Source organism: Neophocaena asiaeorientalis, unplaced genomic scaffold (genome assembly GCF_003031525.2).
Source record: "Neophocaena asiaeorientalis asiaeorientalis breed wild unplaced genomic scaffold, Neophocaena_asiaeorientalis_V1.1 scaffold573, whole genome shotgun sequence".
Lineage (NCBI taxonomy): Eukaryota > Metazoa > Chordata > Mammalia > Artiodactyla > Phocoenidae > Neophocaena > Neophocaena asiaeorientalis.
Window position 1 is genome coordinate 277538 of NW_020172453.1, and position 15792 is coordinate 293329.

The 15792-nt window shown below is 41.1% G+C and overlaps 1 protein-coding gene across 3 annotated transcripts in view; it reads left to right on the forward strand.

Moving 5' to 3' along the window:
* The window catches only part of CAST (calpastatin), a 122289-nt gene that overhangs the window by 24832 nt on the left and 81665 nt on the right, over positions 1-15792 (forward strand). Inside the window, exon 3 of one of the 3 annotated variants that reach the window (XM_024737670.1) lies at positions 9794-9865. The exons of the other annotated variants lie outside the window; for them this stretch is intronic. Within the exon in view, the coding sequence (XP_024593438.1) occupies positions 9794-9865 (72 nt within the window). The remainder of the gene's footprint in view (positions 1-9793; positions 9866-15792) is intronic. 3 annotated transcript variants of the gene reach the window in all.

Genomic DNA, 15792 nt, shown 5'->3' on the forward strand with positions numbered 1-15792 from the left:
TGCAGCGAGCAGGGGCTACTCTTCGTTGTGGTGCTCGGGCTTCTCATTGCGGTGGCTTCTCTTGTTGCAGAGCACGGGCTCTAGGCACGTGGGCTTCAGTAGTTGTGGCACGCGGGCTCAGTAGTTATGGCTCGCGGGCTCTAGAGCACAGGCTCAGTAGTTGTGGCACACGGGCTTAGTTGCTTCGCAACGTATGGGATCTTCCCGGACCAGGGCTGGAACCCATGTCCCCTGCATTGGCAGGTGGATTCTTAACCACTGCGCCACCAGGGAAGTCCCAAGGATTATTAATTATTTTTAGTTTATGGTCCCTTCAAAATCTGATGAAAACTGATCTTTTTCTCTGAAAAGGACATATATATGTGAAGACAAGAATGCAAAAAAAAAAAATGTGACATACAACTTAAAGAGGTTTAGAGATACACACCATCCCCACCCCTGGGGTGGGGGCAGTCTTGTCAAGTAGATATATTCAGGAGGCATCATCTAATATTTTCCCAGTTGGCTTGTTGTTGATGGCTGAAATTCCACTGTTAGCAACTTGCTTAAACTTTGAGTTAAGCATTGCCTTCCCTTGGGTCCTCTTTTAAATTGTGGATGTTCCTAGGAGGGATAATATATTAATTATTAACACTTTGGTGAGAAGTAGTTCAATAAGAGGGAAAACGAATTATGTAAGAACTACTTTTATAGATTTGATAAAGGTAGTAGAGAACTATCGATCATTTGATATTGATAGCTAACACATATGTAGGCATTACACACACACACACACACACACCCCTTACAAGCACCCCATTCTCCTGATGAGGAAATTAAGGCACAACTTGATTAAATGACCTGTCCAGGGTCACACAGTTATATAATAGTGGAGCCAGGATAGAACATATTTTCCAGAGTCTATACTTTCAACTAGTATCCAAAACTGTTCATAAAATAATGTATTTTCAGAATTCTACTTAAAGCTAACTCCATAGACTTTCTTACCACTGTTGTCAATTTTTGTAACTCACTTCTCTAACTTTTCACTGCCTTCTTTCTTCCTTGTATTATACCCTCTTTTTACTCAGGAAGATCGTAAAACAAGGTTAAATCATTCCCATTCCTTTGGATCTAAAATGTAAGTGTAGGCACAGCTGCTCCCTCCTTATGGATAGTAAATGAGGCAGGGAAGGAAGCTAAGTCACAGCAGAGGTAGAGCCAGGAGAAAGATAGCATTCTCCTGACTCCCAGTCAATGCAGCCATCTCGAGACTAGAAAGACATGAGATAGACCACTTCAAGGACTTCCAGTTGGAGATAATGAATGGCACTGAGTAATCAGGAAAAAAAATTCAGTGCTGGCCACCATAATGTGTGTTATTAAGGGCTTTGTGGAGGCGATGTTTCATTCACTGAGTAAATTTCTATGTTAGGTTGTGAGTTAATAATAAGACATCATTATGACCTATTTATCAGTGTTGCCCAGGGGACTAACATATCCTATTTACCAAATTGCATTGGGGGTAGCACCCATTTATACTTCCTTCTGTAGTCATAGCAACTTGTACTTGTTTGTAGACTACTTAGAACCATGGTGTAGACGAACATTTGCGAATAAGAGTCACAGCCTTATAATTGCTAGTGTTGGGGTATCTGACCTCCCTTTGAAAGACGTCTTTTCCTAGATACGATTTTCCAATAAAGCATGTGTTTTCATGTGGAAACACAATATTTCTTTTCATTCTAGGAGGTGACTATTAACTAGTGGAACTGATTTGTCAACAAATGTGTCAAAACATATATTTTAATGAGAATTCTTATCCTGAAAAATACTACATTTCATCAAGCCTAGGACACCACTGATCTAAAAATGCACTGATTAGAAAATGCTAAGAAAGAAAAAAACTGTCAGCTAAAAATAACGTTGACGTTTCTGAAGACCATTCAACAAACAGGATTTTAAAAATGGCTTGAGCAATTATTTGAATGTGTCAGCTACCAAGTTGAACCCTTGAGGGTTTCGATTTCGATGTTCATTTAATGCAAACATTCTTGTGTATTTGTGTGTTCACAAATTCTGTCAAATATAACATCTAATCTGTTATGTAACGGATTATCTCAAACTGGAGAATCCCTAGCCTGCTTTCTCTTGAGGGCTGTTACTTTGGTGGAAATGTGGACCAGCTCCCTTTCTCACACTTCGGGGTGGAGAAGAGAATCGCTGGATTGGAACCTTCAGGAACTCTTTGACACCTTCATGGCAGGGAAGGGCACTGTGTCTTAGCTGGGGCAGAAGAACTCTCACCCACAGGTTGACTTCATTATCACTGGAATCTTTGGGGGATGGGAATCTAAAACCCAACTTGACCCTTTCTTCGTACCCAGCTCCTCACTCTTAAAAGGTATTTGTTGAGCTTCTTGGATTGGTGAGTTTATAGTTTTGATCAAATTTGGAAATGTTTTGACCATTATTTCTTCAAATATTTTGTTTTGTCTCCTCATCTCTCTCTTCTTTGGAGGCTGCGGTTGTATATGTATGGGCTGCTTGGAGTTGCCCCACAGCTCACTGATGCTCTGTTCCCTGTCCTCTAGCCCTTCACTCTCTGTTTCATTTTGGATAGTTTCCATTGCTAGATCTCCAAAGTCACTAATCTTTTCTTCTGCAATGTCTCATCAGTTCTTAATCCCAGTGTATTTTTTATCTCAGACATTTTTATCTTTAGAAGTTTGATTTGGGTGGTTTTTAAAAAAAATATTTGCTATGTCTCTCCTGAACATACTTTAAAAAACTTTTTCTTTTGAAATAATTATAGATTACCAGAAAGTTGCAAAGATAGTATAGCTGGTGCCGTGTATCCTTCACCCACCTTCCCCATTACATCTCCTGCAACTATAGTACAATAGCAAAACTAGGAAACTGCCATTGGTACATGTATATATAGTTCTATGCCATTTTGTTACATGTGTAGATTCACGTAGTCAGCCCTGCAATCAAGATACTATGCTTTTTGGGGCTTCCCTGGTGGCGCAGTGGTTGAGAGTCCGCCTGCCGATGCAGGGGACACAGCTTCATGCCCCGGTCCGGGAAGATCCCACATGCCGCGGAGCGGCTGGGCCCATGAGCCATGGCTCTGCAACAGGAGAGGCCGCAACAGTGAGAGGCCCGCGTACCACAAAAAAAAAAGATACTATGCTTTTTGAACATTATATTTTCCTGTATTTGGAAAACAAAGTTGTATTTTTCTGCTTCTATGCATGCCTTGTAATTTTTGATTAGATGATAAACAGATATGAATTTTATATTGCATTGAGTGTTTTTTATTATGGTTGCTTTAAGTTTTCCTGAGCTTTGTTCTGGGACACAGTTAAGTTACCTGGAAACACTTTGATCCTTTGGGGTTTGCTTTTAATCTTCGTTTGGCTAGAACAGAGCAACCTTTAGAGGAGGCCTACATTTTCTTGTTTTTTTTTTCTTCTTCTTATTCAATTGAACCTGTGCCCCCTGCAGTGGAAGCGTGGAGTCTTAACCACTGGACCACCAGGGAAATTCCAGTCCTACTTTTTCTTCTGCATCCTCTACCCAGTGATTCTGACTGCTGGAAACGTCCTATTCCTGGTCCCTGGGAGCCCCTGTGATCATGCCTCTGCTCCTTATGGGTGGTCTTTCCCCAGACTCAGGCTCTCCTCACAGGCACGCACATGCAGATTTCTGGAGCTCACTTTTGTAGCTCTCCTCTCTGGTGCCCTCCCTTTGAGCCCCTCGAGTGCCCTTGACCCTCAAACTCCTAGCTCCGTCTCCTCAACCCAGAGAGACAGACAGCTGTTGCATGATCCGGCGGCTGGAAACTCTGCAAACAGTTAGCTGTGGCTATCACAGGGCGCCCCTGGTTTGTTTCCCTCGCAGGGAATACTGTCCTTGCTGCCTGGTGTCCAGCCTCTGAAAACCACTGTTGCATATAATTGTCGAGGGTTTTCTTTAGTTATTTAAGGCAGAAACACTCCTTACTTTTTAATCCAAATTTTCTTACATAAGAACATCATTAATGTAAAAAGGAAACAAAGCTGTATTTGAAAGGAGGCTGTGGCCCAGCTTACAGACTGAAGTACCTTCTTTTACTCTGAAGTTGAGTTAAATTTTTCTCATTTATAAGCCTAGTCACCGACTTACTTCTTTGTTCATTTACTAATGAGTTTTAGTGTTCTCCAGATATTTTACTAATATTTAAATGTGCCACCAAGGCTGTTGAAATCACCTGTTCCATATCCTGTCCTGACACCCTGTAGTACCTCAGCAGGGTCCTTGCCACTCTCAGGAAATATATTTAGTTCATGTCTATTCCTGCAGATCTTGTTGACCCTAAATCACACCGCATACACACACGCCCACACTCACACACCGTGTGACAGTGAGGACACCTATGGGGCCTATCAGAGCAAGGTCCAGAGGGGCCGTCATCTTTGACAGCTGATGCACGAATATCAGGACCTGCTGATTTGGCTCTGGTCGGCCTAACTCATTAGGTAGGCCTTTCAGCATCAACCCTGGAAGTGGTCCCGGGTTTCCCTTAGCTAGCATTTACTGAGTAATCATAGTATCTCTGACTGTGGGCTTAGATGCATTGCATTTATACTTTCACGTAATCTCCAGACCTCACACAAGGCCAGGAACAGGACATGTTCTCACCAGTCGGAATCACTGGGTAGAGTACTCAGAAGGGTATCATTGCTGTATTGAAAACAAATTACTTCTATCTGAAGGCTGCTCTTGTCCAACCTAGCAGCACTTAAAAGCAAACCTCAAAAGGATCAAACTGTTTCCAAGTAACTGCATCCATTAATAGAATCATGGCTAGTCCTAAAGAAAAATCACTTTCTATCCAATCAAGAAACAATTCTTTTTCTATTATATAAATAACAAAAGCTCATAGAAAATTCTCAACAGCCACTAAGACCCCTCATGAGTTGAAATTAGATGCACTGGGGTTGCCCTGGAGAGATGAGTCTGTCCCATTGCTACCTGTTCAAGGCCTTGGGCCTCTCTCTTCAGAGCAGGGTTTTCCAACATGTGGGCCACAGAATTCAGGCCATACCTCATCTCATTTAATCCTCTCAGTCTCTCTCTGAGGTACAAGTAGGGTTATTCTCATTTTTCAGGTGAGAAAATTCGTGTTTAGAAATGCCCATAAACTTGCCTGAGGTCTCACAGCTGGCATTGGGTACAGCCAGGATTCTTGCCACATGTGTCAAAAAGTAGGACCATTGTTCTAGAGAATTCGGCACTTTTCTTTACAGATTCACTAGGTCTCAGGATGACATGAAGCCTCACTTGAGGGGCCTTTCCTGAGATTTTTTTTTTTTTCCTGAGATTTTAGGAGATAATGACACAGCTCTGCCTGGCTCTTGGAATTTCATTGTTACTTGAAAACAGTTTTTAAGACTTGAGTTCTGATTCATTCAATAAAACCTTTTATTATGAACCACAACAAACATACAAGAAAGGCACGCCATTAATTCCATTCATGTCTTCCTACAGCAGCATATAGGATGGCTCTAATCTGTGCGTTCTTTATCGATCTCGTCTGTGCAAGCAGAGGTGCCTGTTTTACCGGTCTTTTGGCCGGCAGACTCTGAACCTCTTTTGAGATGGGGGAGGCTGCTTCCAGTAGAAGGTGTGGATTCATAGTCCATGGGAACGGGACCTGTGTATACTCAGGAGTCTGCACCCGAGCAGGAGAAATCACACAAGTTCTCTGTAAATGGACGGGACTTGATATCCTGGGGTTAGAGGCCAGTAGAGGTAAATCTGGTGTGGACGATTATACTTCTGCCCTGTCAATCATCAGGACTGAGGCCCTGTGACAGGCTGTCCTGCAAGGAACGAATGACTCAGCCAGGGCTGCGACCTGATATAGAGGGATGAGGGCAAGCTGTTCCTGACCATTTCCTTTCTATAAAACATAAGTTAAACAAAGAAGCGCTCATAAATATTAGAGGGAATGTAATTGAATGGCAAGGGAAAATCTGCCCAGTAACCTTTAGTCTATGGGTTTATGGAAATGAAGAAAAATAGTTTAACTCAAAATTTGAATTATCCTAGCATTGGTGTTCTCATTTAACATCTTAATCTTTTAGAGACCACAGCATACCTGTGTGTTAGGACAAATGCAGAATCATATATGAGTGAGCTTGTTTTGAGTTTTCACTTACTTTGAGTAAATTAATTCTGTCCTATCTGAGGCTAGATCCAGCCCTATCACAGTTGTGAATATGCAGACCTAGCTGGGTGAGAAATGTGGTCCAGGCCAGAGTGGGATTTCTAAGGACCAATGCTGATGGTGAGGGTGAGCGGGAGTGAGGGTGAGGAAGACACTGCAAAACTAAGTACAAGGTGATGTGAAGCCAAAGGACTTTGAGAACTTTTCACATGGAGGCAAAGGAGAACTCACAAGGACTAGATGGTACTCAGAGAAGGCCAGGAAGCAAGCCAAGGCCTGGAAGAAACTGATGATCCCAAACACACCCGACTGTGGGGCCATAATGAACCCACCTCACTTCAGACCAAATATCTTGATCCAGCATCCTGTATCATCTCATACCATGTATGCCTGTGCCCATGTTGCTTCAGCTGCGGGAACATATTTCTGTTCCTCCAACTTGCCAAACCCATCCCATCCTACCTCAGGGCCTTTGCATGTGCTACTCTAGCCACCTAGAATGCCTCCCTTCCCCCATGCGATATTTACATGATTGCTTTATTTATAGTCAGGTCTCAGTCAAATGTCTTTCTTTGTCTATCCTGTCTGAAGGAACCCTCAGCCAGCCACTCTCTGTTACATGACCCTGTTTTATTGACTTTATAGCACTCATCACTCTCTGAAATCATCTTGGCTTTTGTTGACTTATTTAGAGTCTGAGTCCTCCTACTGGAATGTAAGCACTAGGAGAGTAAGACCTTTTTTTGTTTGTTTGTTTAATTGGTCATTATATCCCCACTGCCTAGAATAGGACCAGGCTCCTGGCCAGGGTTCAATAAATGTCTGTCCAATAAGTAGAGGGATGCATGAAGTCAAACACAATTGAAGAGAGAACCACGTCATATATCAGCCAAACAATCTGTATGGTTACTAATCTGAGAATAAGGGGTCTGTGCTCTGGTATGTATGTGCATTTCTAAGCTTTTGTGTTGTGTTTTAAGTGCCTGACATTATTAAGGCCTTTATAAATATTAGATAATAGAGGATCATTTTTACAAATTCTACTCTTGTTTCAGCTAAACTAAATTGGTCCTTTGTAGACTAAGTAATTCAGGCAGCTCAGAGGGCAAGGCAAACTTCAATAGGTCATACCCACAGGAAATCTGAGATATCCTCAGTTGAGTTTAAAAATATTGAATTTATTAATAAATTATTTTTCAGAGTAAATCTTAAGTTTATATACAGGTAAAGTTAAAATCAGCATGTGTGCTGAGTTTATATAAACAATTAGCATGTGTATTAAGTTAAAACAGTTATCTTTAACTTAATAGTATCATAACTCAGCCAAAAAGCAAGTTTTTTAATTCTCACGGGCAAATCTTAGCTAATGTGTTGTAGTGGAATTCTTCCACAGATAAATCAGAGTCTGGTATGTGCATTTTGATTGTGAGAATTGGAGCTGTAGTTAGTGAAGGATTTCAGTGGGACCTTCCTTGATTATAGCTGAGACCACAGGCTAATAGCTAGAGTGTGGGACAGCTATGGAACAGTGTACACTGACCTGACCTTTCTGGGTTTCAGTCTCCTCACTGGAAAATGAGGAGGTTGAATTGGAGAATGAGATTAAAATGAATAACCCCAATGCTGTATTCTTGTCTTCATTTCTTATATCCAACCCCTTACACTGAATCCATGTATACATATGGTTATCAGAATACACCTTGTATTTTGAAAAGAGACTTGTGATATGGATAAAACTTAGGCCATCCCCTCCTTTTACCATCTCCCATATCACACTCAAATTACTAACTTTTTAGCAGCCTCCTTTATTTCTATCCCATTTATCTAGGATTTTTTTCTTCCTTTGGTTGATGGTAGTGCATGAATGCTTAGGATAGACAATTTGGTCTACAGGTAATACCTGGCTTCTGCAAAGGCCTCTGAAGGCCCTCAGATACCCATCTTATTAAAATGTGTCCACCCTGTTGTTTCGGGGATCTTCCTGAAGTGCTCTGAGAATGGTCAACCAGTGGACACATAAAGATTGTACTCTGAGGACGGCAAGCTAAGTTCTGTCTTTTCTTCTTGCTAAGGTAGTATTTGCCCTGAAGGAAAAGAAGGCTTCAGCTCAAGCTTCCGTGGCAGGCATTTTTCACAAAGTTAAGCAACATAAATTTTGCTAAATATCTTCTAAATGTTAAAGAGTTCAACCAGATTGTTCTCAATTATATATTTTTCAAAAATTTTCAGAAGTTGTATGTATGTGGACATACAACACTTTACTGTGTTATATATCACCTAATTAGCATGATCACCCCTCCTGTATTCAACTCTTACAGTACATTCTTCACATTTTATAGATGTTGGATCATACTGTCACCATTTTACATTATAAAACTTTATACGCTTGCTTCTTTGAAATGTAGATATTCATAAGTAAAAGATAGAAGATATCAAGTCCTTGTTGAGAAAGCAACTGTGTATTTTACCTTCCCCCCCTCGTTTATTGTCCTTTCAACAGTTAAGTAGTTATAGTTATATAAGAAATTACAAAAAAAGCACAATGAAGCACTCTTAACCCCACTATCAGAAGATAACCCCGTATGAACTTGAGACCATATCATTCATGTTATTTTATAATGTGACATTTCTTTATGTGAAATATTAATAATATACTTGCATTTAATGGAATGTTCTTCTAAACCTGATCATTAAATAACCATAAGATATTTCATCCTGTAACTGTTCATAACATAACCCCTTATGTGGGAGGCAGTGTAGGTAGGTAAGAGAATAGGGTCTGAAACAGACATGCTACTTTTGACTGGCTGTGACCGTGGCCAAGTTGTGTACTCATCCCATTCCTCCATCTCCTTACCCAGAAAATTGGCATAACAGCTTTATTTTGGGTAATTTGAAGATTAAATAAGTTGTAACACATGGTACTTAAACAGAGCACTGACAATAGTGCTGTACTATACTCTATTGTTAGAGCATTATTATTCTATTATTACCTATAATTTTATTATTCTAGTAGAATAATTAAACACATGGTAAGACACATGGTAAGAACTCAATAAACATTCATTATTACCTATATTGTTTTTAGCTTTTTGATGTTAGAATACTGTGATGAATATATTTGAAGAGAAAAGGCTTTTGCTCTTGTCATATTATTTCCCTAAGATAAATTTTTAGATGTATTGCCATCTTTGATACTTGCTGCTAAGTCACCCTCTGTGGAGGCTGTACTAACATCTGCTCTCCGTAGCACTCAGGGTAAGAGAGAAAGCACGTACTTTCTCACAGTGAGCGATGATGTTCTGGGAGTGCACTGTGGTGGAAAATGACAACTCCCATGTGAGGATTTCTGTAGTGCTCCAAACCACTGAATATTGAACAACTGGGGACTATTCAATGTACAGTACTCTTTGTTTTTAATATTTATATAGTCTTCTGGCGAAGACATGAAAAAATAAAAACATGTTCTTTTTGTGTGTAGTTAGTATATTAGTCTGAATTTTGCCTGCAAAGATATTTGTATTGATAGGAAAATGTACACTTGACTACATTATGAAGATGTCTTCTCCTATAGAAACTAATATTTCCTGTTTTCAGAAAAAAGCGACAAAGCTTGGGAGCAGTCAACCCTCCAGAACTCAGGCTGGTGGAACAGCTCCGGTCACCAAGGTCAGTCATTTCCTGAGCAAGAAAAGACCCCTACTCTACAGGTGTACCATTAGTGGGTGGGACTTGTAGGGAAGGTAAACAGTGTCCATATATCACTGAAAGTTTTTGAACAAAGTACCAATTCCGTGCTGGTGGGGCTAGTGTGAGGCAGGAGGCATGTAGTTTCTTACCAATGATTTGAATGATTTAAAACCTCGCAAAGCCATTTATGTTATTATTCTTACTGGCATATAATAATGTGTCCAAAAATATTCATTATTACCACAAATATCTATAAATACTATTTGACTTTTGCACACACCAGATTTTCTTCATGAGTATTAACCACACCAGGCTCTTTGCTAAGTGTGCTATATAATTATCTTAGGTAATCCCATCACAACCTTATAATTATTATTCCTTTATACCTGAGGAAACCTGGGCTCAGAGAGGTTAAGTAACCTCGACAAGATCACAAAGCCAGTAAGATGGAGGTAGGGTTCAAAGCCAGGTTTCCAGTTCACACAAGGTCCTGGACCTTATAAACTCTGATTGAGCCTTCTTTGGTAATATGACACTACAAAGCTTCACAACTTATAAAAATCACTGAAATTTCATCTTGCAAGATAAGATGTAACTACCATTTTAGCTAGTAATTTTCAATATATAAAATAGTTTTGTTCCTCCCATTTCAGCTTGTGATCTTCCAGTGTGTCCAAGATTATCAAAAACCTTAACCTATTTCAGGATTGCCTATACAACTACTGTAAATAAGCATTTTTCCTTTAAAACTGGTAGCTCTCCTATGGAGGGCTGTGGACTTTCTCATGGATGTTACTTGCTTGGTGAAGAGTTCGTATTTTGGTGCCTTCTGGAGTCTCAGCTGCTCTCCTAGCCCCTAAAATGTACCCAAAGTAAAACTCAGCTGAGAAATGAGAAGAGGCTGGGCAAATGTATCTCTGCTGCGGTTGCCCTCGGTAGTCCTCATCTTCTATTGTTTGGAGGTCTCCAACTAAAAAAGATTTTCTGGATACTTCCTATCTTTTACAGTATTAGGACCTGTATTTAACTTATGCTTAATAATTTAAAATGAGAAGTCTCATTAGCAAAACCCCAACCTCATGAGGTTTAGTGAATCATTTGTAAATGGTTTCTAGAATTATCATTACCTAAACTCCTAGAGGGTCCGTACCTTGTGGAAAATCATGCTTAGTTTTCGTTTTTGTTTTTCCCTTGAATTTTGTGGTAAGAAGCAGTCCCTTTCCCATCATTTTTCCACACAGGAGTATCATCCAATCATTTCAAGGTGGAATGCTTACAAAGAATTTGGCCATCCTCCCCAAACCCTGCTAGGTCTCAGGAAGCTGTGGGAGGGAGTGTAACCGGGAGGTGGACACATTTAGCCACATAGTTATTGTTTTAGTTTACTGGCAAACTTGTAATTCTTTCCTTGGCTTCTGACACTGCCTTCTCCTATCTCCATTCTTCTCTCAATTATTCTTTTTCACTGTGGGTTCCTGACTCAATTTCCTTCACCAGTTTCCTGAATATTAGTTTTTCCAGGGTTTAATTCTTCATTCCTTCCTTTCTATATCTTTAACTCTTATAGAGTATTAGAAGAAAAAAATACATATGCTTTCTTGTATTTCTTATTTTGTCTTTTGATGCCAGATTGAAAGGGCTCGGTATCATCATCACCTAAAAATGATCATTCCCATGCATCATTCAGAAAAGCTGGGGGTAATAGCACTTGTGATCCCTTGAAGCATTTTATTACACAATTAATTATCATAACACACACAGGCAAATAATATTCTCCCAACACATGACATGACAAAATAGTAAATACAATTGGCAGTGAGAATTAGGCCTGGTTTTCTTGATTCTGGACACATTCAACTCGAAAGTTAAAGTGACAGTTTTACAATTATTAAGAAAATCATAGTCTGTATTAAAGATTCAGTATTTAATGATAGAATGGTGACCATGTATTGCAGAACTGTTTTATGAGACTTCTTACAAAATCAGTAATTATGTGCACAAATAATACCACTTCTGTCATGCAGTCCTGGGCTTGGAGGATCCAGAGCACTTAAGTGGCATAGATATCTCTATTGAATAACTCAAAATAATTATTATAAGATGTTTAGTGCTTAAAATTAAATTCTGATAAATTAATAATGAGGACTAATGAGGCTATAGAAATTAGACTCTTGACCCAGGTTCTTTGGTGGGGCTAATGGAGGACTCTCGGAGGGCTCACGCAAAGGAGTACTTCCCAGGACTTCTGTTGCCAGTGTCCTTGTCCTCACGGTGAGAGATAGCCACCCCTGCCTCTGCAGGAGACCCTCCAACACTAGCAGGAACCAGAACTTGATGAAGAAATGCAGATTCCAGAATCTTGGACAAAACATTTACAAGCCACGTGGATGAAAGGCTCTTGTTGCTGCAGCCAGGAGTCAGCGCTGTGCCTCTGAGGTGGGAGAGCCAACTTAAGGACACTGGTCCACAAGAGACCTCCCAGTTCCACGTAATATCAAACGGCGAAAATCTCCCAGAGATCTCCATCTCAACACCAACATCCAGCTTCACTCAACGACCAGCAAGCTATAGTGCTGGACACCCTATGCCAAACAACTAGCAAGACAGGAACACAACCCCACCCATTAGCAGAGAGGCTGCCTAAAATCATAATAAGTCCACAGACACCCCAAAACACACCACCAGACGTGGACCTGCCCACCAGAAGGACAAGATCCAGCCTTATCCACCAGAACACAGGCACTAGTCCCCTCCACCAGGAGAAAGAAAGAAAAGAAATTAGACTCTTATTAAATAAGAAAATAGTTGTGATCCACAGTCAGGCAACTGTGTTACTGGAAAAGTTCTCGGGCAACTTCTATCGTAACCAGCAACTTATTCAGGTAAGGAAAGCGAGGTTGAACTTGCATCAGGACTGTCTCTGCAGGAGAGCACAGCTATTAAGAAGAAGTACTGGTTAAAGTTGTCAGTTCCAATTGGAATTTACTCTGACTAGTTCAAGCTAAAAAGGAATTTCTTAAGGGATGGCGGGTAGCTCCTAGAGAAATCCAGAAGGCTCCAGCCGAAGGAATGTAGTTTCACAGCCAGGAACAATGCCCAGACACACCGTGGGAGCTTCTCCTTGCTGCCCCTGCAGCTCAGCACCTATCACATTTAGGACTGGAGGCCAGAAACTCTGGCACTGCCAGTCTCAAATGCTGAAAGGCCTTATCATAACACAGATCTACCGGTGGGTGGCGCCTCCACACAGGCTTATTTTCAATCTCACTCTTGTGTGGCACGGCTGATTGGCCAGTGCAATTCCCATGCCTCAGCTCTGCTGCGTGGAATCTGGGGTTGCGAACACTCTGGTTCTCCTCTGGGGAGGTGCTTATTGATTAGGTGGGAAATGATCCGTGAGTAGTGAGGATTTTTCAAGTGTATTGTCAGCTGCCAGCTATCCACTACAGAAAGGAAAACAGGAGAATTACCTAATTGAACTGGAGGAAAATCACTGATTATAGGTTGTTTAGCAACATTAGGCCTTTTAAACAGAAGAGGGTACAAACAGCTTTTCTCCCAGTTAGAGAGGAGAAAATCTGCACAGGAATAAGCACCCACCAGAGAAGTCCTGTGGTTTTGGCCCTGGTTCTGCCATAACTAGCTGTGTTAACTTTGGTGGCACAGCCCTCCTCCCAGGCCTTTACTTTTCTCATCCATAATATGACTGAGGGGCTGAATAAACTCTGCATATTGTGGGAGGTATTCCATCGTTCGGTGTCAGCCTCACCCACAGAACCGCTGGACCACATGTGGTGTGTTTGATGACGCAGGCAAGCGTTTCTATTTCAAAAGTTCTGCGTGTATTTTAATGTGCTAGGAAAGTAAACTAGCACTTCAAACCGTGATCCCATGGATGGTTTTGCTTAAGACAAGGCTAGATTAATGGTTAAAAAGGTAAATCTATTTTTTAAAATATTAAGTACATGTAGCTGTGGCAGATTAAAAAATATTAAGTAGGTAGTATACAAATAACCAAGGTTTGGGAAACAAGATCAGAGCAGTAATTCTCATATTTTAATGTACATGCTGAATCGGTGAGGTGTTTACTAAAATGAAGATTCTGACTCAGGAAGTCTGGGGCGAGGCTGAGATTCTTTCTGCTTTTCTAACAAGCTCCCAGTTGCTGCTGCTGCTGGTCTGGCGACCACACTTTGAGCGGCAAGAATGCTGAATTGTGCGGAATGTGGGTAATTTAGACCACCTGTATCTTAGATTACCTAAACATCGATTAGAAAATCTGGTTAAAATGCAGATCCTCAGGTTCCAAGCCACAAGAATCTGATTCACCAGGAGGGGGTAGATCCAGGATTTTCTCTATTTAATAAATACCCTCCAGTTTTTCAGATGCGGATGATGTGGAGGCCCCACTGGGGGAAAGGATAAGCCTCAGGGACTGGGATAGACACGGCACATCTGGGAGTGATACATCCCTCTTCATCTCCAGGGAAGGGAGTCCCTTTCTACCTGTCCTGCAGGACAAGAATCTTTGGAAAATTTACTTCATAACCATGTAATTACTAACCTGTACTCTTGAGGAGCTCAGACATACTCACCCTCATTGAGGGAGTTATGCTGCCTAACGGTGGGGCTCTGGGACCGAGGGCTCATCCCTCTTGGGGAGTGGCCCAAATAAGTCATCCTTGTTGTCTTTTGTCTCAGGAAAACCTAGACGAGCTGAGGTTTATTTGAGAAACAAAAAAGCAGAGAAAATACTGACAGTAAACAAAAAAGGAATTTTAAACTGAATTTTAATCAAGAAGAATTATGAAAATCTACAAACAATAAATGCTGGAGAGGGTGTGTGGAGAAAAGGGAACCCTCTTGCTCTGTTGGTGGGAATGTAAATTGACACAGCCACTGTGGAGAACAGTATGCAGGTTCCTTAAAAAACTAAAAATATAACTACTATACGACCCAGCAATCCCACTACTGGGCATATACCCTGAGAAAACCATAATTCAGAAAGAGCCATGTACCACAATGTTCACTGCAGCACTGTTTACAATAGCCAGGACATGGAAGCAACCTAAGTGTCCATCAACAGATGAATGGATAAAGAAGATGTGGCACATATATACAATGGAATATTACTCAGCCATAGAAAGAAACGAAACTGAGTTATTTGTCGTGAGCTGGATGGACCTAGAGTCTGTCATACAGAGTGAAGTAAGTCAGAAAGAGAAAAACAAATACCGTATGCTAACACATATATATGGAATCTAAAATTCTGATGAACCTAGGGGCAGGACAGGAATAAAGACACAGACGTAGAGAATGGACTTGAGGACACGGGGAGGGGGAAGGGTAAGCTGGGACGAAATGAGAGAGTGGCATGGACGTATATACACTACCAAATGTAAAATAGATAGCTAGTGGGAAGCAACCGCATAGCACAGGGAGATCAGCTTGGTGCTTTGTATTCACCTAGAGGTGGGATACGGAGGGTAGGAGGGAGACGCAAGAGGGAGGAGATATGAGGATATATGTATATGTATATCTGATTCACTTTGTTATACAGCAGAAACTAACAACATTGTCAAGCAATTATACTCCAATAAAGATGAAAAAAAAAAGAATTATGAGGACAAGGTCTTCTCAGGGAATTATAATAAAATATAGAGTTGGAAGGGCTCTTACTTCGCCACCTTTATTTAACGGAAGTAAAGGAACACTGATAATAGACAAGGTGGTTGTGAGGAACACCTAGCAGGAGAAGTCAGGGCGACCCCACGTGCTTTGACTGCCGGGAGCAGGCGGGTGCGCCCCTGCGCGCTGTGCCACTGAGCTCTCCGCCTTCGGAATGCCGTCACCTCTGGCTTGGAGGCTGAAGGACTGGCTGCTCAGTTGTCACTAGCTATCGGCCT